General features: G+C 48.5%; 1 protein-coding gene across 1 annotated transcript in view; it reads left to right on the top strand.

Moving 5' to 3' along the window:
• SLC52A2 (solute carrier family 52 member 2) overlaps positions 1 to 27,573 on the top strand; it is a 142,943-nt gene that overhangs the window by 86,185 nt on the left and 29,185 nt on the right. The window contains exon 5 of the mRNA XM_063450911.1: positions 15,699 to 15,822. Within this exon, the coding sequence (XP_063306981.1) occupies positions 15,699 to 15,822 (124 nt within the window). The remainder of the gene's footprint in view (positions 1 to 15,698; positions 15,823 to 27,573) is intronic.

Here is a 27,573-nt window from a genome sequence, read left to right as displayed (position 1 = left end):
AGCAGAAGGTGCAGTCCTTCCTCCCCAGCGGCAGTGTGTAACCCAGGGAGCTGATGGTGTCGTCCGTCCACCCCAGCGGCAGTGTGTACCCCAGGGAGCAGAAGGTGTCGTCCTTCCTCCCCAGCGGCAGTGTGTAACCCAGGGAGCCGAAGGTGTCGTCCTTCCTCCCCAGCGGCAGTGTGTGTCCCAGGGAGCAGAAGGTGCAGTCCTTCCTCCCCAGCGGCAGTGTGTAACCCAGGGAGCAGAAGGTGCCGTCCTTCCTCCCAAGCGGCAGTGTGTACCCCAGGGAGCAGAAGGTGTAGTCCTTCCTCCCCAGTGGCAGTGTGTACCCCAGGGAGCTGATGGTGTCGTCCGTCCTCCCCAGCGGCAGTGTGTGTCCCAGGGAGCAGAAGGTGCAGTCCTTCCTCCCCAGCGGCAGTGTGTAACCCAGGGAGCTGATGGTGTCGTCCGTCCTCCCCAGCGGCAGTGTGTAACCCAGGGAGCCGAAGGTGTCGTCCTTCCTCCCCAGCGGCAGTGTGTGTCCCAGGGAGCAGAAGGTGCAGTCCTTCCTCCCCAGCGGCAGTGTGTAACCCAGGGAGCAGAAGGTGCCGTCCTTCCTCCCAAGCGGCAGTGTGTACCCCAGGGAGCTGATGGTGCCGTCCTTCCTCCCCAGCGGCAGTGTGTACCCCAGGGAGCTGATGGTGTCGTCCATCCTCCCCAGCGGCAGTGTGTACTGCAGGGAGCAGAGACAGTCAGTCTCGCACCCCAGCAGCAGGACAAGAGAATGAAAGGGGAGACAGCTGGTCTCCCTTTCCACCAGCAGAGAGAGTGGCAGGGAGAGGAGCCTGCTAACCCCTCTCCCCAGCGGCAGTTCACCGTCCAGAGAGAGGAGCTTGTTACACCCTCTCTCCAACGGCAGCCTAACCCACCAAGGGGAGATGTTAAGCCCCACAACTGTGCAGATGGGACCGTAGTCTCTGCACTTACAGCACAAGGGGTAGGGACGGTCGGTCCTGTCCCCCAGCCACAGAGCGGTGTATCCAAAGGGGAGACAGTCGGTCTCTCCCTCCGGCAGCCGAGCTATGCACCTAAAGGGGAGACAGTCAGTCTCCAGCAACCAGGCTCCAACCAGACTACTCCCCCAGTACCGCTGGTCTCTGCCCCCTCAGCAACCCACCAAGGCAGCCTACCAGTCCCCCACACAGCCGTGGTAAGGCACCTGGACATGGACCAGATTCTCCCTTACCCAGGTGTAGTAACCGTTTATTGTGGGTGGGCTGTACTGCTGTTTCTGTTTTGTGGGTGGGCTGCTGGACTAACCAGGGCACTGACCGGCAGGAGGTCAGATACCCTGTTAGTCTATTTGGAAAAGGGGAGAAGTGTGGCGAAACCGACCTCGCCACGTGTCCTTGGAGGGGGCTGCTTGCCTGCCTCTTGCCTTTGGACTATGGACCAGACTTTATGGGAATGTGATACCCCAGATAGCTATACCATGGAGCCTATTCATATAATGAAAGACTATGGGAAAGACTTTAGCTCCATGGCAATTGTACTGTGTGAGTAGGATCTGCGCGCTATTCGGTAGTTTTGTGCGTGCAGATCCCAGCTATCTGGGGATAGGTGAAATGTCTGTGTGTTATGTGTAAATGTGACTTTATGTATTTTAAAGTGTTTTATGTCGTTTTGCAACCATGTGGTTAATGGAGTCTGCCTCTAGTCCTAGATAATTGGATTACTTCTCCAATTAACTCCAGGGCAGAAGGGAGGAAACCAGGGTGCATTGTGGGGATGTTTTTCTGCCAGCCAGAAAGGAACAAAAGATACTTTTAGTAACTTTTGAACCCCTGGTCGGATTCATGCCATTTTTTTAATATGTTGTTCCCCTGAATGGATTGATTGTGGATATGTATTTTTATGTGAATGTGATGTATGGTTTTAAAGTTATGAAAGTTGTGTAAAAGTATATTTTACACTGTATGCATAATGGGATTATGTGTCACACTAAGGGGAGGGGATGTGTGGGTTGTACCATCTATGTCATTGGTTCTTTTATGCCTCCCCCTGGGTGTGGCCTGTGTGGCGAAACCAGCTTCGCCACTGTGAACTGGAGAGGCCTGGCTGCTAGCCTCCTGCCCGCTGACTATGGCCCCTGGACATATTGCACTTTAGAAACTATATTTGGGCATGTAATAATTTGTATTGCTGCTACTGGCCCTTTAAAATCAGCGATGGACATATTGGGACTTTTGGGACTAATGTCCCTTTAAGACTTTGTAACATATCACAGTAATACTGTCTTAAATATTATGTAGGTATTTATGTGTTGAGTTAAACTGGGGATATGTAGATGTAACGGATCACCTGGCACCCCGACTGGGTACCTCCGTTGATGGATGCTCCTAGCGCTTCTTGAGGATTCCAAGCACTCTAGCCGACAACACAACCACCGCAGGACGAACCTCTCTTCCTTCCAGAGCGAAGCAGGAACGAGCTCTTAAAAGAGCTTAGGAGTGATTATAGCAAGGGAATATGCAGAGCATAGCAATCCCTTGTAGCAGATTCCCCCCAATAAGAGACAGGACTCCAAATTGAGGGTGAAGTAGAACTGACAAAATCTTTATTTTACTTGGGACTAGCCCATTTGGTCATTACATTAACATTGCTGTGAAAACTCAATAAAATTACAAACAGTCAAATCATAGCAGGCAACATTCAGTGACTTATTATAAAATAATTACATATTTATAAATAGGTGGGGAAGACCATAATTAACACAAATGTCTCTCCTGCATGCAGAATTAGCGATATGCAAATCTACCCGAATATGCAAATTACCAGTCTTGCTATTCAGGTAGTGCATATTACTGTTGCTACCAACAGAGGGCACTACACAAGCTCCATAGCCAAATCCACCTAAGGGGTAGCAATCCTCAGCAGTACAGGAGAGCAGGCAATACATCTCAGGGGCCATAGTCACATGGCAGGAGGCTGGCAATCAGTCTTCTCCAATGCCCAGTGGCAAGGCTGGTACCGCCACATTTCTCCCCTTTTCCAAACAGACTAACAGGGTATCTGACCTCCTGCCGGTCAGTGCCCTGGTTAGTCCAGCAACCCACCCACGAAGCACAAACAGTAATACAGCCTACCCACAATACATGGTTACTACACCTGGGTAAAAGATTAGCTCGTCCATGTCCAGGTGCCTCAACAAGGCTGTGTGGGGTACTGATAGGCTGCCTTGGTGGGTTGCTGAGTGCCAGCGCTACCACGGGAGTAGCCTGGTTGGAGCCATGCTGAAAAGAAGAGTTGGTAGGCTCCTCTCTCGGGATCTGGGGCTGCTGCTGGAGGGGGAGACCGACTGTCTCCCCTTTGGTTACATAGTCCTGCTGCTGGAGGGGGAGACCGACTGTCTCCCCTTTGGCTAAACAGCCCTGCTGCTGGTGGACAGGACCGACTGTCCCTACCCCTAGTGGTGCATGTGCAGAGACCACGGTCCCATCTGCACTGTTGTGGAGCTTACTGTCTCCCCTTGGTGGGTTAAGCTGCTGCTGGGGAGAGGGGGTAACAAGCTCCTCTCCCATACACACTTTCAGCTGCTGGGGAGAGGGGGTAACAAGCTCCTCTCCCATACATACTTTCAGCCGCTGGGGAGAGAGACTAACTGTCTCCTCTCCTAATGACACACACTGCTGCTGGGGAGGAAGGACGACACCTTCAGCTCCCTGTAACACACACTGCCGCTGGGGAGGAAGGACTGCACCTTCGGCTCCCTGAGACTCACTGGACTGCTGGGGAGAGGGACCAACTGTCTCCTCTCCTAAGGACACACACTGCCGCTTGGGAGGAAGGACTGCACCTTCGGCTCCCTGGACTGCTGGGAAGAGGGACCAACTGTCTCCTCTCCTAAGGACACACACTGCCGCTGGGGAGGAAGGACGGCACCTTCAGCTCCCTGGGATACATACTGCCGCTGGGGATCTGGGCCGACTGCCCAGCATCCCTGTAGGGCCGGTAGAGAGACCTCGGTCCCATCTCCACCTGCCAGCTGGGTGTCTTCCCAGGACAAGTCAATAAGATCTTCCATCTCTGGTGCTGGTTGGGACATATGTGGTACAGTACCAAGGTCCCCTGATAACAGGCTTGGTTGCTGGGGAGGAAGAACTAAACTCAATGCTTCCGGTGGCATACAGTCAATAAGCCCCATCATGTCAGAGACAGGTGGCGTTATACATTGGAATAGGCAAACATAATCCTGTTCTAGTTCCCACTCCCGGTTGGCAAGAAAAGATAGATCTGGCTGAATGGCATCGATCTCCGTAAGGTCCCAGTTGTCTGCCCGCTCAGCTCGGATGGACCAGAAGCGAGCAATGTCGGTGTCTCCGAACCAGAGACTAGTTTCAATAGTATCCCACAACAAACCAGGGCCATCGTAGTCTTCCCCCTCAATACACTTGTACTCGATCAGCCATGGGTAGAGGTGGTAAGCATGCCACCGCAGGGCCCGATAGGAATCATCCAGCCACACCTCAGTCTCAACTAACGTCTCCAGTTCGCTTACCCATTCCTCTGAGGGCTGGTTTCCCAATAATGGCATCCGCAGCTCTAGTTGTTCTGCTTGGCGCTGGTTAGTGGTCAGGATTTCCTCGAACCGGAAGGGTCGAATTTCGTCGATGTCCTCCTTCCAGAGATCGGTACGAAGCGCCACCCTCCACTCTGTCTCTTTTTCCTCTGGGATAGGATACTCCATACTGCGCATCACATCCTGTAGTCGCTGCTGGAGCCTGGCATCAAAGGGAGATACTGCACGGCCTTCCATCTCTGAAGTAGTGCTGGTTTTCCCAAGGCTAGGAAGCCATCCCACCGCTGCCACCAATGTAACGGATCACCTGGCACCCCGACTGGGTACCTCCGTTGATGGATGCTCCTAGCGCTTCTTGAGGATTCCAAGCACTCTAGCCGACAACACAACCACCGCAGGACGAACCTCTCTTCCTTCCAGAGCGAAGCAGGAACGAGCTCTTAAAAGAGCTTAGGAGTGATTATAGCAAGGGAATATGCAGAGCATAGCAATCCCTTGTAGCAGATTCCCCCCAATAAGAGACAGGACTCCAAATTGAGGGTGAAGTAGAACTGACAAAATCTTTATTTTACTTGGGACTAGCCCATTTGGTCATTACATTAACATTGCTGTGAAAACTCAATAAAATTACAAACAGTCAAATCATAGCAGGCAACATTCAGTGACTTATTATAAAATAATTACATATTTATAAATAGGTGGGGAAGACCATAATTAACACAAATGTCTCTCCTGCATGCAGAATTAGCGATATGCAAATCTACCCGAATATGCAAATTACCAGTCTTGCTATTCAGGTAGTGCATATTACTGTTGCTACCAACAGAGGGCACTACACAAGCTCCATAGCCAAATCCACCTAAGGGGTAGCAATCCTCAGCAGTACAGGAGAGCAGGCAATACATCTCAGGGGCCATAGTCACATGGCAGGAGGCTGGCAATCAGTCTTCTCCAATGCCCAGTGGCAAGGCTGGTACCGCCACAGTAGAAATGTGGGTTTTATGTGTTAAATGTATCAGTATGTAAGTTTATGTCTTTTACTGTCTTTTTGCAACCATGTGGTTAATGGAGTCTGACTCTAGTCCTAGATAGTTGGATTACTTCTCCAATTATCTCCAGGGCAGAAGGGAGGAAGCCAGGATGCATTGTGGGGATGTTTTACTTTTACTGTTTGAGCCAGAAGGAACAAAAGATACTTTTAGTAACTTTTAAACCCCTGGTCGGATTCATGCCATTTTTTAATAAGTTGTTCCCCTGAATGGATTGATTGTGGATATGTATTTTTATGTGAATGTGATGTATGGTTTTAAAGTTATGAAAGTTGTGTAAAAGTATATTTTACTCTGTATGCATAATGGGATTATGTGTCACACTAAGGGGAGGGGATGTGTGGGAGGTAACATCTATGTCATTGGTTCTTTTATGCCTCCCCCTGGGTGTGGCCTGTATGTGTGAGTTGGAAATAAAAGCCAGACTGGGTGTCCCAGTCTAGAGTTCTTGCTTAACCCTCAAAGCGATGTGTCGTCTCGGTCTTTGGGGGAATGGGATTGTATGCTGACTGCCAAGAGTGTAAGCCGATGTCTGCTTTTCTTGTTCAGCTGTTCCAGTGTTCGTGTGGTTCCAGTCGGGAGAATGGTGTTTGCAGTAGCTGCCTGTGCATCTGGAAAGGGGATTATCGCCTAAACTGGGTTTTATCCTCTTGTAAGTGAAACGGTCCGTTACAATTGGTGGCAAGCGGCGGGATCGTTCCTACAACCAGAGGGACAGCTACAGACAACACCATTTCTGGATTACAAATTGAGGGCAACGCTAGTATCCGTACAGCGACCCTATCTACAAAGGAACTCAGAAAATGGAGGAGAAGTTGCAGGATAGATTGTACGGTTCCGTACTCCGGAGGCCTAGAGCAATGTCAGAAGAGGACATGTTGATGTACAGAGAGACTGTCAGAGCCGAATTGTGGGACGAAGCCCTAGAGGAAGTACAGTATTCACGAGGGGATCAGCGCCGCAGCAGAAGGCAGCGAATTCTGGCTAGAATGGCAGAGCGGATGCCCCTCCTGAGAAATCAGACCACAGAAAAGTGGGTGACTAGACTCGAGATTCTAGTATACGCAGAACTGGTGCTCGACGACGCATACCAGGCGCTACAGTGGTACGCGGCTCAGTGTGTCCCCAGGATGGCAGAGTATGAGTTCCCAGAAGGCGGAGATTACACTGGCCCCGGTCTATTTTGGGATAATAGTGGTGACGAGGACTTTGGGGAAGATACCGACTATCGTTTTTGGGACCTGTACGGCATCCGAGAGAACATGCTGGGTCTCTTTGGCGCTATTGACCTCGAGGCAGACCTACGATATTTAGTTAACCAGGAATGGAACCTGGAGGGGGATTACCTGCGACTCATCAATGAGGCCTGGGAAGAGACAACCGGCCCTCCCGCCCAACAGCAACCAGCAGTACCCGAGGTAGCAGAGTTCCTAGACTGGTCCTGTGAGCAACCCCAGGGAGATGAAGGTGTCGTCCTTCCTCCCCAGCGGCAGGCTGAGTTACAGGGGGCAGAGGTTGTTGTTCCTGCCCCCCAGCAGCAAAGTGAGATGCCAAGAAGGCAGTGTGAAGGGAAGGGAGAGGAGAGCAGCGTCCTCCCTCCCCAGCGGCAATGTGTGCCCCAGGGAGCTGATGGTGTCGTCCATCCTCCCCAGCAGCCGTGTGTGTCCAAAGGAGCCGAAGGTGCAGTCCTTCCTCCCCAGCGGCAGGCTGAGTTACAGGGGGCAGAGGTTGTTGTTCCTGCCCCCCAGCAGCAAAGTGATATGCCAAGAAGGCAGTGTGAAGGGAAGGGAGAGGAGAGCAGCGTCCTCCCTCCCCAGCGGCAATGTGTGCCCCAGGGAGCTGATGGTGTCGTCCATCCTCCCCAGCAGCCGTGTGTGTCCAAGGGAGCCGAAGGTGCAGTCCTTCCTCCCCAGCGGCAGGCTGAGTTACAGGGGGCAGAGGTTGTTGTTCCTGCCCCCCAGCAGCAAAGTGAGATGCCAAGACGGCAGTGTGAAGCGAAGGGAGAGGAGAGCAGCGTCCTCCCTCCCCAGCGGCAGTGTGTGCCCCAGGGAGCTGATGGTGTCGTCCATCCTCCCCAGCGGCAGTGTGTCCTGCAGGGAGCAGAGACAGTCAGTCTCGCACCCCAGCAGCCGGACAAGAGAATGAAAGGGGAGACAGCTGGTCCCCCTTTCCACCAGCAGAGAGAGTGGCAGGGAGAGGAGCCTGCTAACCCCCCTCCCCAGCGGCAGTTTACCGTCCAGAGAGAGGAGCTTGTTACACCCTCTCTCCAGCGGCAGCCTAACTCACCAAGGGGAGATGTTAAGCCCCACAACTGTGCAGATGGGACCATAGTCTCTGCACTTACAGCACAAGGGATAGGGACGGTCGGTCCTGTTCCCCAGCCTCAGTGTGATGGATCCAAAGGGGAGACAGTCGGTCTCCCCCTCCGGCAGTCGAGCTGCGCACCTAACGGGGAGACAGCCAGTCTCCAGCAACCAGACGCCCACCAGACTACTCCCGTGGTAGTGCTGGCAACAGGACAGAGTACCGCTGGTCTCTGCCCCCTCAGCAACCCACCAAGGCAGCCTACCCGTCTCCCACCCAGCAGTGGTGAAACACCAGAACTTGGACAAAATCCTTCCTCACCCAGATGTAGTAACCGGTTAGTGTGGGTGGGCTGCTCTGTTATTTCTGTTTTGTGGGTGGGTTGCTGGACTAACCAGGGCACTGACCGGCAGAAAGTCAGGTACCCTGTTAGTCTTATTGGCCAAGGGGAGAAATGTGGCGAAACCAGCTTCGCCACTGTGAACTGGAGAGGCCTGGCTGCTAGCCTCCTGCCCGCTGACTATGGCCCCTGGACATATTGCACTTTAGAAACTATATTTGGGCATGTAATAATTTGTATTGCTGCTACTGGCCCTTTAAAATCAGCGATGGACATATTGGGACTTTTGGGACTAATGTCCCTTTAAGACTTTGTAACATATCACAGTAATACTGTCTTAAATATTATGTAGGTATTTATGTGTTCAGTTAAACTGGGGATATGTAGAAATGTGGGTTTTATGTGTTAAATGTATCAGTATGTAAGTTTATGTCTTTTACTGTCTTTTTGCAACCATGTGGTTAATGGAGTCTGACTCTAGTCCTAGATAATTGGATTACTTCTCCAATTAACTCCAGGGCAGAAGGGAGGAAACCAGGGTGCATTGTGGGGATGTTTTTCTGCCAGCCAGAAAGGAACAAAAGATACTTTTAGTAACTTTTGAACCCCTGGTCGGATTCATGCCATTTTTTTAATATGTTGTTCCCCTGAATGGATTGATTGTGGATATGTATTTTTATGTGAATGTGATGTATGGTTTTAAAGTTATGAAAGTTGTGTAAAAGTATATTTTACACTGTATGCATAATGGGATTATGTGTCACACTAAGGGGAGGGGATGTGTGGGTTGTACCATCTATGTCATTGGTTCTTTTATGCCTCCCCCTGGGTGTGGCCTGTGTGGCGAAACCAGCTTCGCCACTGTGAACTGGAGAGGCCTGGCTGCTAGCCTCCTGCCCGCTGACTATGGCCCCTGGACATATTGCACTTTAGAAACTATATTTGGGCATGTAATAATTTGTATTGCTGCTACTGGCCCTTTAAAATCAGCGATGGACATATTGGGACTTTTGGGACTAATGTCCCTTTAAGACTTTGTAACATATCACAGTAATACTGTCTTAAATATTATGTACCGTATATACTCGAGTATAAGCCGACCCGAATATAAGCCGAGGCCCCTAATTTTATCCAAAAAAACTGGGAAAACTTATTGACTCGAGTATAAGACTAGGGTGGGAAATGCAGCAGCTACTGGTAAATTTCTAAATAAAATTAGATCCTAAAAAAAATATATTAATTGAATATTTATTTACAGTGTGTGTATAATGAATGCAGTGTGTGCGTATGTGTTTGTGTATGAGTGCAGCGTGTGTGTATGAGTGCAGCGTGTGTGTATGAGTGCAGCGTGTGTGTATGAGTGCAGCGTGTGTGTATGAGTGCAGCGTGTGTGTGCATGAATGCAGTGTGTGTGTGTATGAATGCAGTGTGTGAATGCAGTGTGTGCAGGGCCGGTGCAAGGATATTTGCCGCCGTAGGCAAAAAAAAATTTGCCGCCCCCTCCCCCCTCATATGTCCTGACTTCCCCTCCTCCTCCCTCAGTGGTCCTTACCTCCCCACCCCCGTGTTCCTTCACACCCCTCCCCTAGTGGTCCTTACCCTCCCCTCCCCTAGTGGTCCTTACTTCCCCCTCCCCTCCCATAGTGGTCCTTATCCCACCCCCTCCCTCTCATAGTGGTCCTTATCCCCCTTCTCCCTCCCATAGTGTTCCTTATCCCCCCCATCCCTCCCATAGTGGTCCATATACCCCCCCCCTCCCTCCCATAGTGGTCCTTATACCCCCCTCCCTCCCATAGTGGTCCTTATCCCACCCCCTCCCATAGTGTTCCTTATCCCCCCCCTCCCTCCAATAGTGGTCATTATCCCCCCCCTCCCTCCCTCCCATAGTGGTCCTTATCCCCCCCCCCCCTCCCTCCCTCCCATAGTGGTCCTTATCCCCCTTTTTTTTGTTATTAATTTTTTTTTTTATTATTATTATTTTTTATTTTATTTATATATATTTTTTTTTCGTCCCCCCTCCCTGCTTGATATATGGCAGGGAGGGGGGCTCTCCTTCCCTGGTGGTCCAGTGGCAGTTCAGTGGGGGGGAGAGGGGGCTGGCAGAGCTGTACTTACCTGTTCTGCAGCTCCTGTCAGCTCTCTCCTCCTCTGCGCCGTCCGTGCAGCTCCTTCTATCAGCTCACACTGTAAGTCTCGCGAGAGCCGCGGCTCTCGCGAGACTTACACTGGGAGCTGACCGAGGTGCTGACCGGACGGCGCGGAGGAGGAGAGAGCTGACAGGAGCTGCAGAACAGGTAAGTACAGCTCTGCCAGCCCCCTCTCCCCCGGTCTGTATTATGGCAATGTAAATTGCCATAATACAGACCTTGACTCGAGTATAAGCCGAGTTGGGGTTTTTCAGCCCAAAAAATGGGCTGAAAAACTCGGCTTATACTCGAGTATATACGGTAGGTATTTATGTGTTCAGTTAAACTGGGGATATGTAGAAATGTGGGTTTTATGTGTTAAATGTATCAGTATGTAAGTTTATGTCTTTTACTGTCTTTTTGCAACCATGTGGTTAATGGAGTCTGACTCTAGTCCTAGATAATTGGATTACTTCTCCAATTATCTCCAGGGCAGAAGGGAGGAAGCCGGGATGCATTGTGGGGGATGTTTTACTTCTGTTTGAGCCAGATTGTGCCATGCTGCAAGCCAGGGCCCAAAAGATACTTTTAGTAACTTTTGAACCCCTGGTCGGATTCATGCCATTTTTTAATATATTGTTCCCCTGAATGGATTGATTGTGGATATGTATTTTTATGTGAATGTGATGTATGGTTTTAAAGTTATGAAAGTTGTGTAAAAGTATATTTTACTCTGTATGCATAATGGGATTATGTGTCACACTAAGGGGAGGGGATGTGTGGGAGGTAACATCTATGTCATTGGTTCTTTTATGCCTCCCCCTGGGTGTGGCCTGTATGTGTGAGTTGGAAATAAAAGCCAGACTGGGTGTCCCAGTCTAGAGTTCTTGCTTAACCCTCAAAGCGATGTGTCGTCTCGGTCTTTGGGGGAATGGGATTGTATGCTGACTGCCAAGAGTGTAAGCCGATGTCTGCTTTTCTTGTTCAGCTGTTCCAGTGTTCGTGTGGTTCCAGTCGGGAGAATGGTGTTTGCAGTAGCTGCCTGTGCATCTGGAAAGGGGATTATCGCCTAAACTGGGTTTTATCCTCTTGTAAGTGAAACGGTCCGTTACAGCCTGTATGTGTGAGTTGGAAATAAAAGCCAGGCTGGATGAGCCAGTCCAGAGTTCCTGTTTTACCCTCAAAGTGATGTGTCGTCTCATTATTGGGGGAAGGATTTATTGCATGCTGTTCCAGTTGACTGCTAGGAGTACAAGCCTATTCGTATGGTTCCTATTCAATGGTCTATAGCATTCATATGCTTGAGAGAATTTAAAGGTTTCTCGGATTCGGTGATTGTGGTGTCTGCCAGAGTGCTTGGAGTCCTCAGGAAACGCTAGGAGCATCCATTAACGGAGGTACCCAGTCGGGGTGCCAGTGGATCCGTTACACACTTTAAATAATATATTACTGAGCAATGTCTGGGTATTAATAAGGAGCTCTGTGATACCGTTATACATGCTGCACGTTACTGTGAGTTTTATTACTGAGCAATGTCTGGGTATTAATACGGAGCTCTGTGATACCGTTATACATGCTGCACGTTACTGTGAGTTTTATTACTGAGCAATGTCTGGGTATTAATACGGAGCTCTGTGATACCGTTATACATGCTGCACGTTACTGTGACTTTTATTACTGAGCAATGTCTGGGTATTAATACGGAGCTCTGTGATACCGTTATACATGCTGCACGTTACTGTGAGTTTTATTACTGAGCAATGTCTGGGTATTAATACGGAGCTCTGTGATACCGTTATACATGCTGCACGTTACTGTGAGTTTTATTACTGAGCAATGTCTGGGTATTAATACGGAGCTCTGTGATACCGTTATACATGCTGCACGTTACTGTAAGTTTTATTACTGAGCAATGTCTGGGTATTAATACGGAGCTCTGTGATACCGTTATACATGCTGCACGTTACTGTGAGTTTTATTACTGAGCAATGTCTGGGTATTAATACGGAGCTCTGTGATACCGTTATACATGCTGCACGTTACTGTGAGTTTTATTACTGAGCAATGTCTGGGTATTAATACGGAGCTCTGTGATACCGTTATACATGCTGCACGTTACTGTGAGTTTTATTACTGAGCAATGTCTGGGTATTAATACGGAGCTCTGTGATACCGTTATTCATGCTGCACGTTACTGTAAGTTTTATTACTGAGCAATGTCTGGGTATTAATACGGAGCTCTGTGATACCGTTATACATGCTGCACGTTACTGTGAGTTTTATTACTGAGCAATGTCTGGGTATTAATACGGAGCTCTGTGATACCGTTATACATGCTGCACGTTACTGTGAGTTTTATTACTGAGCAATGTCTGGGTATTAATACGGAGCTCTGTGATACCGTTATACATGCTGCACGTTACTGTGAGTTTTATTACTGAGCAATGTCTGGGTATTAATACGGAGCTCTGTGATACCGTTATACATGCTGCACGTTGCTGTGAGTTTTATTACTGAGCAGTGTCTGGGTATTAATACGGAGCTCTGTGATACCGTTATACATGCTGCACGTTACTGTGAGTTTTATTACTGAGCAATGTCTGGCTATTAATACGGAGCTCTGTGATACCGTTATACATTCTGCACGTTACTGTGAGTTTTATAACTGAGCAATGTCTGGGTATTAATACGGAGCTCTGTGATACCGTTATACATGCTGCACGTTACTGTGAGTTTTATTACTGAGCAATGTCTGGGTAATTATACGGAGCTCTGTGATACCGTTATACATGCTGCACGTTGCTGTGAGTTTTATTACTGAGCAATGTCTGGGTATTAATACGGAGCTCTGTGATACCGTTATACATGCTGCACGTTACTGTGAGTTTTATTACTCAGGTGGTTCTTTGTATTATTTGCATTCTTAGCTTTCTCTGTTCTCACTCAGCTCTGGTATCTGTATCTCCCTTTGCGTCCTCTCTCCTGTGGCTGTGTGTGGTTACCTGCCCCTTGCCCTCTTTCTGCCTCCCCTTGCGGCTGTGTGTGGGGTTCATGTGACAGGTTTGTAGACATTCCTGGCAGCATTGAGGGAATCTCGTGCTGATCACACGCCCTGACTGTCATAAAGGCTGCATTCTTCCTGATCTCTGGAAGAATTAATTCTAACTTCTTATCCAGAGCTCCCAGGAAGAAACACATTCTGTTTTTTATCCTTCACCAGTCTATAATTAGAGCATAATGCCCAACTGCCCCCCGAACTGTGTGCGGGGAGACAGGGGACCTCCTTACACTTAACCTTATAGCTGCAGTTATAATACACTGTGTGCGGGGAGACAGGGGACCTCCTTACACCATAACCTTATAGCTGCAGTTATAATACACAGTGTGCGGGGAGACAGGGGACCTCCTTACTCCATAACCTTATAGCTGCAGTTATAATACACAGTGTGCGGGGAGACAGGGGACCTCCTTACACCATAACCTTATAGCTGCAGTTATAATACACTGTGTGCGGGGAGACAGGGAACCTCCTTACACCATAACCTTATAGCTGCAGTTATAATACACTGTGTGCGGGGAGACAGGGATCCTCCTTACACCATAACCTTATAGCTGCAGTTATAATACACTGTGTGCGGGGAGACAGGGGACCTCCTTACACCATAACCTTATAGCTGCAGTTATAATACACTGTGTGCTGGGAGACAGGGGGCCTCCTTACACCATAACCTTATAGCTGCAGTTATAATACACTGTGTGCGGGGAGACAGGGGACCTCCTTACACCATAACCTTATAGCTGCAGTTATAATACACTGTGTGCGGGGGACAGGGGACCTCCTTACACCATAACCTTATAGCTGCAGTTATAATACACAGTGTGCGGGGAGACAGGGGCCTCCTTACACCATAACCTTACAGCTGCAGTTATAATACACAGTGTGCGGGGAGACAGGGGCCTCCTTACACCATAACCTTATAGCTGCAGTTATAATACACTGTGTGCAGGGAGACAGGGGACCTCCTTACACCATAACCTTATAGCTGCAGTTATAATACACAGTGTGCGGGGAGACAGGGACCTCCTTACACCATAATCTTATAGCTGCAGTTATAATACACTGTGTGTGGGGAGACAGGGGACCTCCTTACATCATAACCTTATAGCTGCAGTTATAATACACTGTGTGCGGGGAGACAGGGGACCTCCTTACACCATAACCTTATAGCTGCAGTTATAATACACTGTGTGCAGGGAGACAGGGGACCTCCTTACACCATAACCATATAGCTGCAGTTATAATACACTGTGTGCGGGGAGACAGGGGACCTCCTTACACCATAACCTTATAGCTGCAGTTATAATACACTGTGTGCGGGGAGACAGGGGACCTCCTTACACCATAACCTTATAGCTGCAGTTATAATACACTGTGTGCGGGGAGACAGGGGACCTCCTTATACCATAACCTTATATCTGCAGTTATAATACACTGTGTGCGGGGAGACAGGGGACCTCCTTACACCATAACCTTATAGCTGCAGTTATAATACACTGTGTGCGGGGAGACAGGGGACCTCCTTACACCATAACCTTATAGCTGCAGTTATAATACACTGTATGCAGGGAGACAGGGGACCTCCTTACACCATAACCTTATAGCTGCAGTTATAATACACTGTGTGCGGGGAGACAGGGGACCTCCTTACACCATAACCTTATAGCTGGAGTTATAATACACTGTATGCAGGGAGACGGGACCTCCTTACACCATAACCTTATAGCTGCAGGTATAATACACTGTGTGCGGGGAGACAGGGGACCTCCTTACACCATAACCTTATAGCTGCAGTTATAATACACTGTGTGCGGGGAGACAGGGGACCTCCTTACACCATAACCTTATAGCTGCAGTTATAATACACTGTGTGCGGGGAGACAGGGGACCTCCTTACACCATAACCTTATAGCTGCAGTTATAATACATTCCTCTTTGAAGCTGGGACCCCAGCAGAGCCACTCTGCAAGGTGTGAGAAGTCCCACACCAGTGGCCTGGAAGTCTGGTTCCATTATACACTAACTTTCTCACTTGCCATGTGTCCTGATTCCCTCCATATCCTGTCAAAATGAGACACCAATACCCACCCACAGATTAATACTCAAGCCTCATTTTTATCATATATAGGAGGGGGACAAACCCAATCTTCTACTGAAGCCCATACATGATTTGAACAGTCGGGGGGGGGGGGACAAAGGGAATAAAAGTGTAGTTAGGTCCTGTATCCTTCTACATTCTTAAAGTTTATTTTTATTTTTCCAGGTCGTCCATTGTTCTCGGGATGATCATGGTGGCAGGTATGATATTTGGTGGATACCTGATGGTGCTGGCTGCCCTCAGTCCTTGCCCTCCTCTTGTTGGAAGTACAGCTGGAATTGTGCTTGTGGTGAGTATTTAGAGCATTTCCTTTCCCAGAATAAAAGAGAGACAGGATATGATCTGTCTTGCTTTCCTGATCCTCTGAACGCCCTCTATCCTCGCTTTACGTATCGTATCTCTAAATGCCCTCTATCCTCGCTTTACGTATCGTATCTCTAAACGTCCTCTATCCTCCTTGTACGTATCGTATCTCTAAATGCCCTCTATCCTCGCTTTACGTATCGTATGTCTGAACATCCTCTATCCTCGCTGTACGTATCGTATCTCTGAACGCCCTCTATCCTCGCTTTACGTATCGTATCTCTAACCATCCTCTATCCTCGCTTTACGTATCGTATGTCTGAACGCCCTCTATCCTCGCTTTACGTATTGTATCTCTAAACGCCCTCTATCCTCGCTGTACGTATCGTATCTCTAAACGCCCTCTATCCTCGCTTTACGTATCGTATCTCTAACCATCCTCTATCCTCGCTTTACGTATCGTATCTCTAACCATCCTCTCTCCTCGCTTTACGTATCGTATCTCTAACCATCCTCTCTCCTCGCTTTACGTATCGTATCTCTAACCATCCTCTATCCTCGCTTTACGTATCGTATCTCTAACCATCCTCTATCCTCGCTTTACGTATCGTATCTCTAACCATCCTCTCTCCTCGCTTTACGTATCGTATCTCTAACCATCCTCTATCCTCGCTGTACGTATCGTATCTCTGAACGCCCTCTATCCTCGCTTTACGTATCGTATCTCTAACCATCCTCTATCCTCGCTTTACGTATCGTATCTCTAACCATCCTCTCTCCTCGCTTTACGTATCGTATCTCTAACCATCCTCTATCCTCGCTTTACGTATCGTATGTCTGAACGCCCTCTATCCTTGCTTTACGTATCGTATCTCTAACCATCCTCTATCCTCGCTTTACGTATCGTATGTCTGAACGCCCTCTATCCTCGCTTTACGTATCGTATCTCTAACCATCCTCTATCCTCGCTTTACGTATCGTATGTCTGAACGCCCTCTATCCTCGCTTTACGTATTGTATCTCTAAACGCCCTCTATCCTCGCTGTACGTATCGTATCTCTGAACGCCCACTATCCTCGCTGTACGTATCGTATCTCTAACCATCCTCTATCCTCGCTTTACGTATCGTATCTCTAACCATCCTCTATCCTCGCTTTACGTATCGTATCTCTAACCATCCTCTATCCTCGCTTTACGTATCGTATCTCTAACCATCCTCTATCCTCGCTTTACGTATCGTATCTCTAACCATCCTCTATCCTCGCTTTACGTATCGTATCTCTAACCATCCTCTATCCTCGCTTTACGTATCGTATCTGTAACGGACCGTTTCAGCATACAAGGGGAAAAATGCGTTTAGGCGATAATCCCCTTTTCCATAGACAGGTACAGCTACTGCAGAACATCAGAACTCACGAGCTGGATACGAAATACACTCCGAACTGGAACAGCTGAACAAGAAAAGCATACAATCGGCTTACACTCTTGGCAGTCAGCTTACAATCCAATCCCCCCCAAGAACGAGACGACACTTCATTTTGAGGGTTAAGCAGGAACTCAAGACTGGGACACCCAGTCTGGCTTTTATTACCAACAAGTACATACAGGACACTCCCAGGGGGAGGATGAAATTAACCAATCACATGGATGTACCTCCCACACATTTCCTCCCCTTAGATTAACACTTAACACAATTATACTGTACACCTTTTTCCCCAATTCCTGGATGTACCCCAAATACATATGCTACACCTCCAAAACAGGTATCCCCTGATAGCCCTTATTCAGGGGGACAACATATGCAAGAATCAGCCCATTCGGATAAACGGTTCGGGAGTTATGGAACTTTAAAGTATTGACCGACCGCATGGGTAAAGTATCCGAAAACAGTTCCATGCATTTTGGCCCTGCGGTCGGTCACAAACAAGGGAATGAAAACAGACGAATTGCCTGTTATAGAGCCTGGAGAGGGTTAGAATGAATTCCCTTGTTTGTGGGGTTCTTTCTACCGAACGGCGGGTCAAGTGTCCGATTTTAGTTCCAGACACTCGACGGCAAAACACCGCTGTTCGGTAGTTTAAGATGGCCGCCGCCACGTGTTTGTTTCCCGAATGGCGGCCACCCAGAGGACAAAGGATACATTACACTGAGTGCCAATTACCCGTTTGCAACATTGTTGCAAACTGTAATTGGAGGCACACTTATTCCTGGGTGGTCTGGTTGTTCGGTAGTTTCACTCAATATAATAAATGGAGTGATTCTACCGAACAATCAGATGAATGCTGCATACATATCCCAGGTTAAACTTAATACACATATAATATTACAGGCAGTACACTAGAATATGTATCACAGTCTTAAAGGGACAGTAGTCCCAAAAGTCCCAATATGTCCATAGATGCTTTTAAAGGGCCAGCAGCAGCAATACAAATTATTACCTGCCCAAATATAGTTTCTAAAGTGCAACACGTCCAGGGGCCATAGTCAGCGGGCAGGAGGCCAGCAGCCAGGCCTCTCCAGTTCACAGTGGCGAAGCTGGTTTCGCCACATTTCTCCCCTTTGCCAATTAGACTAACAGGGTACCTGACTTTCTGCCGGTCAGTGCCCTGGTTAGTCCAGCAACCCACCCACAAAACAGAAATAACAGAGCAGCCCACCCACACTAACCGGTTACTACATCTGGGTGAGAAAGGATTTTGTCCAAGTTCTGGTGTTTCACCACTGCTGGGTGGGAGACGGGTAGGCTGCCTTGGTGGGTTGCTGAGGGGGCAGAGACCAGCGGTACTCTGTCCTGTTGCCAGCACTACCACGGGAGTAGTCTGGTGGGCGTCTGGTTGCAGGAGACTGGCTGTCTCCCCTTTAGGTGCACAGCTCGACTGCTGGAGGGGGAGACCGACTGTCTCCCCTTTGGATCCATCACACTGAGGCTGGGGAACAGGACCGACCGTCCCTATCCCTTGTGCTGTAAGTGCAGAGACTACGGTCCCATCTGCACAGTTGTGGGGCTTAACATCTCCCCTTGGTGGGTTAGGTTGCCGTGGGAGAGAGGGTGTAACAAGTTCCTCTCTCTGGATGGCAAACTGCCGCTGGGGAGAAAGTATGGCACCTTCTGCTCCCTGGGGTACACACGGCCGCTGGGGAGGAAGGACGACACCATCAGCTCCCTGGGGTACACACTGCCGCTGGGGAGGAAGGATTGCACCTTCTGCTCCCTGAGACACACCCTGCCGCTGGGGAGGGAGGACACGGCTCTCCTCTCCCTTTACTTCACACTGCCTTCCTGGCACATCACTTTGCTGCTGGGGGGCAGGAACAACAACCTCTGCCCCCTGTAACTCAGCCTGCCGCTGGGGAGGATGGACGACACCATCAGCTCCCGGAGACACACACTGCCGCTGGGGAGGAAGGACTGCACCTTCTGCTCCCTGGGGCACACACTGCCGCTGGGGAGGGAGGACACTGCTCTCCTCTCCCTTCCCTTCACACTGCCTTCTTGGCATATCACTTTGCTGCTGGGGGGCAGGAACAACAACCTCTGCCCCCTGTAACTCAGCCTGCCGCTGGGGAGGATGGACGACACCATCAGCTCCCGGAGACACACACTGCCGCTGGGGAGGGAGGACGCTGCTCTCCTCTCCCTTTACTTCACACTGCCTTCCTGGCACATCACTTTTCTGCTGGGGGGCAGGAACAACAACCTCTGCCCCCTGTAACTCAGCCTGCCGCTGGGGAGGAAGGACGACACCTTCATCTCCCTGGGACACACACTGCCGCTGGGGAGGAAGGACGGCACCTTCAGCTCCCTGAGATACAATCTGCCGCTGGGGAGGAAGGACGACACCTTTAGCTCCCTGGGACTTACTCTGCCGCTGGGGATCTGGGCCGACTGCCCAGCATCCCTGTAGGGCCGGTAGAGAGACCTCGGTCCCATCTCCACCTGCCTGTTGTGGTTCCTCACAGGACCAATCTATGAGGACCCCTACTTCGGGTTCTTCCTGCCGCCTCGGGGGGGGGCGGCTAACCTCCTCGGATGCAGCCTCTACTCTGCTGCTGTACCACTCTTCCTGCTCATCATACTCTTCGTCCATCTTTGAGTTTTGCTCAGCCATGACCTGGTTCCAGATCCCCTGGAATGTGTCCATGGATATATAACCCCCATACTGGGCCACTTGCTGCCTCACCTTGGCCATAAAATCATCTTCAGCGTCAGAGCCTTCCATACTTGTCTGCTCCAAGTCGCTGGATACCTCTGCTGCCAGGGGCGCTGCACGAATGCTAACGTTGCCCTCAATTTGTAACTCCAAGGAATTGGTGTTCTGTAGCTGTCCTTCTGGCCGTGGGAACGATCCCGCCGCTTGCCACCAATTGTAACGGACCGTTTCAGCATACAAGGGGAAAAATGCGTTTAGGCGATAATCCCCTTTTCCATAGACAGGTACAGCTACTGCAGAACATCAGAACTCACGAGCTGGATACGAAATACACTCCGAACTGGAACAGCTGAACAAGAAAAGCATACAATCGGCTTACACTCTTGGCAGTCAGCTTACAATCCAATCCCCCCCAAGAACGAGACGACACTTCATTTTGAGGGTTAAGCAGGAACTCAAGACTGGGACACCCAGTCTGGCTTTTATTACCAACAAGTACATACAGGACACTCCCAGGGGGAGGATGAAATTAACCAATCACATGGATGTACCTCCCACACATTTCCTCCCCTTAGATTAACACTTAACACAATTATACTGTACACCTTTTTCCCCAATTCCTGGATGTACCCCAAATACATATGCTACACCTCCAAAACAGGTATCCCCTGATAGCCCTTATTCAGGGGGACAACATATGCAAGAATCAGCCCATTCGGATAAATGGTTCAGGAGTTATGGAACTTTAACCCCTTAAGGACACATGACGTGTGTGACACGTCATGATTCCCTTTTATTCCAGAAGTTTGGTCCTTAAGGGGTTAAAGTATTGACCGACCGCATGGGTAAAGTATCCGAAATCAGTTCCATGCATTTTGGCCCTGCGGTCGGTCACAAACAAGGGAATGAAAACAGGCGAATTGCCTGTGTTATAGAGCCTGGAGAGGGTTAGAATGAATTCCCTTGTTTGTGGGGTTCTTTCTACCGAACGGCGGGTCATTCGGTAGTTTCCATACGAATTTCTGGAAGTATGGAGGTCTCAGCGGTGTTTGCCTAGTCAAGTGTCCGATTTTAGTTCCAGACACTCGACGGCAAAACACCGCTGTTCGGTAGTTTAAGATGGCCGCCGCCACGTGTTTGTTTCCCGAATGGCGGCCACCCAGAGGACAAAGGATACATTACACTGAGTGCCAATTACCCGTTTGCAACATTGTTGCAAACTGTAATTGGAGGCACACTTATTCCTGGGTGGTCTGGTTGTTCGGTAGTTTCACTCAATATAATAAATGGAGTGATTCTACCGAACAATCAGATGAATTCTGCATACATATCCCAGGTTAAACTTAATACACATATAATATTACAGGCAGTACACTAGAATATGTATCACAGTCTTAAAGGGACAGTAGTCCCAAAAGTCCCAATATGTCCATAGATGCTTTTAAAGGGCCAGCAGCAGCAATACAAAAATATTACCTGCCTAAATATAGTTTCTAAAGTGCAACACGTCCAGGGGCCATAGTCAGCGGGCAGGAGGCCAGCAGCCAGGCCTCTCCAGTTCACAGTGGCGAAGCTGGTTTCGCCACAGTATCTCTAACCATCCTCTATCCTCGCTTTACGTATCGTATGTCTGAACGCCCTCTATCCTCGCTTTACGTATTGTATCTCTAAACGCCCTCTATCCTCGCTGTACGTATCGTATCTCTAAACGCCCTCTATCCTCGCTTTACGTATCGTATCTCTAACCATCCTCTATCCTCGCTTTACGTATCGTATCTCTAACCATCCTCTATCCTCGCTTTACGTATCGTATCTCTGAACGCCCTCTATCCTCGCTGTACGTATCGTATGTCTGAAGATCCTCTATCCTCGCTTTACGTATCGTATCTCTAAACGTCCTCTATCCTCCCTGTATGTATCGTATGTCTGAAGATCCTCTATCCTCGCTGTACGTATCGTATCTCTAAACGCCCTCTATCCTCGCTGTACATATCGTATCTCTAAACGCCCTCTATCCTCGCTGTACATATCGTATCTCTGAACGTCCTCTATCCTTGCTGTACGTATCGTATCTCTGAACGCCCTCTATCCTCGCTTTACGTATCGTATCTCTAAACGTCCTCTATCCTCGCTTTACGTATTGTATCTCTAAACGCCCTCTATCCTCCCTGTACGTATCGTATGTCTAAACATCCTCTATCCTCGCTTTACGTATTGTATCTCTAAACGTCCTCTATCCTCGCTTTACGTATCGTATCTCTAAACGTCCTCTATCCTCACTTTACGTATCGTATCTCTAAACGTCCTCTATCCTCGCTTTACGTATCGTATCTCTGAACGCCCTCTATCCTCGCTTTACGTATCGTATCTCTGAACGTCCTCTATCCTCGCTTTACGTATCGTATCTCTAAACGCCCTCTATCCTCGCTTTACGTATCGTATCTCTGAACGCCCTCTATCCTCGCTTTACGTATCGTATCTCTGAACGCCCTCTATCCTCGCTTTACGTATCGTATCTCTAAACGTCCTCTATCCTCGCAGTACGTATCGTATCTCTAAACGTCCTCTATCCTCGCTTTACGTATGTATCTCTAAACGTCCTCTATCCTCGCTTTACGTATGTATCTCTAAACGTCCTCTATCCTCGCTGTACGTATCGTATCTCTAAACGTCCTCTATCCTCGCAGTACGTATTGTATCTCTAAACGTCCTCTATCCTCGCAGTACGTATTGTATCTCTAAACGTCCTCTATCCTCGCTTTACGTATCGTATCTCTGAACGCCCTCTATCCTCGCTTTACGTATCGTATCTCTAAACGTCCTCTGCTCGCTTTACGTATCGTATCTCTAAACGTCCTCTATCCTCGCTTTACGTATTGTATGTCTGAAGATCCTCTATCCTCGCTTTACGTATCGTATCTCTAAACGTCCTCTATCCTCGCTTTACGTATTGTATCTCTAAACATCCTCTATCCTCGCTTTACGTATCGTATCTCTAACCATCCTCTATCCTCCCTGTACGTATCGTATCTCTGAACGCCCTCTATCCTCGCTTTACGTATCGTATCTCTGAACGCCCTCTATCCTCGCTTTACGTATCGTATCTCTAAACGTCCTCTATCCTCGCTTTACGTATTGTATCTCTAAACGCCCTCTATCCTCGATGTACGTATCGTATCTCTGAACGCCCTCTATCCTCGCTTTACGTATCGTATCTCTAAACGCCCTCTATCCTCGCTTTAGGTATTGTATCTCTAAACGCCCTCTATCCTCGATGTACGTATCGTATCTCTGAACGCCCTCTATCCTCGCTTTAGGTATTGTATCTCTAAACGCCCTCTATCCTCGCTGTACGTATCGTATGTCTGAACATCCTCTATCCTCGCTTTACATATCGTATCTCTGAACGCCCTCTATCCTCGCTGTACGTATCGTATGTCTGAACATCCTCTATCCTCGCTGTACGTATTGTATCTCTGAACGCACTCTATCCTCGCTTTACGTATCGTATCTCTAAACGTCCTCTATCCTCGCTTTACGTATTGTATCTCTAAACGCCCTCTATCCTCCCTGTACGTATCGTATCTCTGAACGCCCTCTATCCTACCTGTACGTATCGTATCTCTGAACGCCCTCTATCCTCGCTTTACGTATCGTATCTCTACACGTCCTCTATCCTCGCTTTAGGTATTGTATCTCTAAACGCCCTCTATCCTCGCTGTACGTATCGTATGTCTGAACATCCTCTATCCTCGCTTTACATATCGTATCTCTGAACGCCCTCTATCCTCGCTGTACGTATCGTATGTCTGAACATCCTCTATCCTCGCTGTACGTATCGTATCTCTGAACGCCCTCTAAATGCCCTCTATCCTCGCTGTACGTATCGTATGTCTGAAGATCCTCTATCCTCGCTTTACTTATTGTATCTCTGAACGCACTCTATCCTCGCTTTACGTATCGTATCTCTAAACGTCCTCTATCCTCGCTTTACGTATCGTATCTCTAAACGCCCTCTATCCTACCTGTACGTATCGTATCTCTGAACGCCCTCTATCCTCGCTGTACGTATCGTATCTCTGAACGTCCTCTAAATGCCCTCTATCCTCGTTGTACGTATCGTATCTCTGAATGCCCTCTATCCTCGCTTTACGTATCGTATCTCTGAACGCCCTCTATCCTCGCTTTACGTATCGTATCTCTGAACGCCCTCTATCCTCGCTTTACGTATCGTATATCTGAACGCCCTCTATCCTCGCTTTACGTATCGTATATCTGAACGCCCTCTATCCTCGCTTTACGTATCGTATCTCTGAACGTCCTCTATCCTCGCTTTACGTATCGTATCTCTAACCGTCCTCTATCCTCGCTTTACGTATCGTATCTCTAACCATCCTCTATCCTCGCTGTACGTATCGTATCTCTGAACGCCCTCTATCCTCGCTGTACGTATCGTATCTCTGAACGCCCTCTATCCTCGCTTTACGTTTAGTATCTCTGAACGCCCTCTATCCTCGCTTTACGTATCGTATCTCTGAACGCCCTCTATCCTCGCTTTACGTATCGTATCTCTGAACGCCCTCTATCCTCGCTTTACGTATCGTATATCTGAACGTCCTCTATCCTCGCTTTAAGTATCGTATCTCTAAACGTCCTCTATCCTCGCTTTACGTATCGTATCTCTAACCATCCTCTATCCTCCCTGTACGTATCGTATCTCTGAACGCCCTCTATCCTCGCTGTACATATCGTATCTCTGAACGCCCTCTATCCTCGCTTTACGTATTGTATCTCTGAACGCCCTCTATCCTCGCTGTACGTATCGTATGTCTGAACATCCTCTATCCTCGCTTTACGTATCGTATCTCTAAACGTCCTCTATCCTCCCTGTACGTATTGTATGTCTGAAGATCCTCTATCCTCGCTTTACGTATTGTATCTCTAAACGTCCTCTATCCTCGCTTTACGTATCGTATCTCTAAACGTCCTCTATCCTCGCTTTACGTATCGTATCTCTAAACGTCCTCTATCCTCGCTTTACGTATCGTATCTCTAAACGTCCTCTATCCTCGCTTTACGTATCGTATCTCTAAACGTCCTCTATCCTCGCTTTACGTATTGTATCTCTAAAAATCCTCTATCCTCCCTGTACGTATCGTATCTCTGAACGCCCTCTATCCTCGCTTTACGTATCGTATCTCTGAACGCCCTCTATCCTCGCTTTACGTATCGTATCTCTAAACGTCCTCTATCCTCGCTTTACGTATTGTATCTCTAAACGCCCTCTATCCTCGCTGTACGTATCGTATCTCTGAACGCCCTCTATCCTCGCTTTACGTATCGTATCTCTAAACGTCCTCTATCCTCGCTTTAGGTATTGTATCTCTGAACGTCCTCTATCCTCGCTTTACGTATCGTATCTCTAAACGCCCTCTATCCTCGCTTTACGTATCGTATCTCTGAACGCCCTCTATCCTCGCTTTACGTATCGTATCTCTGAACGCCCTCTATCCTCGCTTTACGTATCGTATCTCTAAACGTCCTCTATCCTCGCAGTACGTATCGTATCTCTAAACGTCCTCTATCCTCGCTTTACGTATGTATCTCTAAACGTCCTCTATCCTCGCTTTACGTATGTATCTCTAAACGTCCTCTATCCTCGCTGTACGTATCGTATCTCTAAACGTCCTCTATCCTCGCAGTACGTATTGTATCTCTAAACGTCCTCTATCCTCGCAGTACGTATTGTATCTCTAAACGTCCTCTATCCTCGCTTTACGTATCGTATCTCTGAACGCCCTCTATCCTCGCTTTACGTATCGTATCTCTAAACGTCCTCTGCTCGCTTTACGTATCGTATCTCTAAACGTCCTCTATCCTCGCTTTACGTATTGTATGTCTGAAGATCCTCTATCCTCGCTTTACGTATCGTATCTCTAAACGTCCTCTATCCTCGCTTTACGTATTGTATCTCTAAACATCCTCTATCCTCGCTTTACGTATCGTATCTCTAACCATCCTCTATCCTCCCTGTACGTATCGTATCTCTGAACGCCCTCTATCCTCGCTTTACGTATCGTATCTCTGAACGCCCTCTATCCTCGCTTTACGTATCGTATCTCTAAACGTCCTCTATCCTCGCTTTACGTATTGTATCTCTAAACGCCCTCTATCCTCGATGTACGTATCGTATCTCTGAACGCCCTCTATCCTCGCTTTACGTATCGTATCTCTAAACGTCCTCTATCCTCGCTTTAGGTATTGTATCTCTAAACGTCCTCTATCCTCGCTTTAGGTATTGTATCTCTAAACGCCCTCTATCCTCGCTGTACATATCGTATCTCTGAACGCCCTCTATCCTCGCTGTACGTATCGTATGTCTGAACATCCTCTATCCTCGCTGTACGTATTGTATCTCTGAACGCACTCTATCCTCGCTTTACGTATCGTATCGCTAAACGTCCTCTATCCTCGCTTTACGTATTGTATCTCTAAACGCCCTCTATCCTCCCTGTACGTATCGTATCTCTGAACGCCCTCTATCCTACCTGTACGTATCGTATCTCTGAACGCCCTCTATCCTCGCTTTACGTATCGTATCTCTAAACGTCCTCTATCCTCGCTTTAGGTATTGTATCTCTAAACGCCCTCTATCCTCGCTGTACGTATCGTATGTCTGAACATCCTCTATCCTCGCTTTACATATCGTATCTCTGAACGCCCTCTATCCTCGCTGTACGTATCGTATGTCTGAACATCCTCTATCCTCGCTGTACGTATCGTATCTCTGAACGCCCTCTAAATGCCCTCTATCCTCGCTGTACGTATCGTATGTCTGAAGATCCTCTATCCTCGCTTTACTTATTGTATCTCTGAACGCACTCTATCCTCGCTTTACGTATCGTATCTCTAAACGTCCTCTATCCTCGCTTTACGTATCGTATCTCTAAACGCCCTCTATCCTCCCTGTACGTATCGTATCTCTGAACGCCCTCTATCCTCCCTGTACGTATCGTATCTCTGAACGCCCTCTATCCTACCTGTACGTATCGTATCTCTGAACGCCCTCTATCCTACCTGTACGTATCGTATCTCTGAACGCCCTCTATCCTCGCTGTACGTATCGTATCTCTGAACGTCCTCTAAATGCCCTCTATCCTCGTTGTACGTATCGTATCTCTGAATGCCCTCTATCCTCGCTTTACGTATCGTATCTCTGAACGCCCTCTATCCTCGCTTTACGTATCGTATCTCTGAACGCCCTCTATCCTCGCTTTACGTATCGTATATCTGAACGCCCTCTATCCTCGCTTTACGTATCGTATATCTGAACGCCCTCTATCCTCGCTTTACGTATCGTATCTCTGAACGTCCTCTATCCTCGCTTTACGTATCGTATCTCTAACCGTCCTCTATCCTCGCTTTACGTATCGTATCTCTAACCATCCTCTATCCTCGCTGTACGTATCGTATCTCTGAACGCCCTCTATCCTCGCTGTACGTATCGTATCTCTGAACGCCCTCTATCCTCGCTTTACGTTTAGTATCTCTGAACGCCCTCTATCCTCGCTTTACGTATCGTATCT

The sequence above is a fragment of the Pelobates fuscus genome, chromosome 4, assembly GCF_036172605.1.
Source record: "Pelobates fuscus isolate aPelFus1 chromosome 4, aPelFus1.pri, whole genome shotgun sequence".
In the NCBI taxonomy this organism is placed as follows: Eukaryota; Metazoa; Chordata; class Amphibia; order Anura; family Pelobatidae; genus Pelobates; species Pelobates fuscus.
This window is presented reverse-complemented; position numbering and strand designations above follow the sequence as displayed.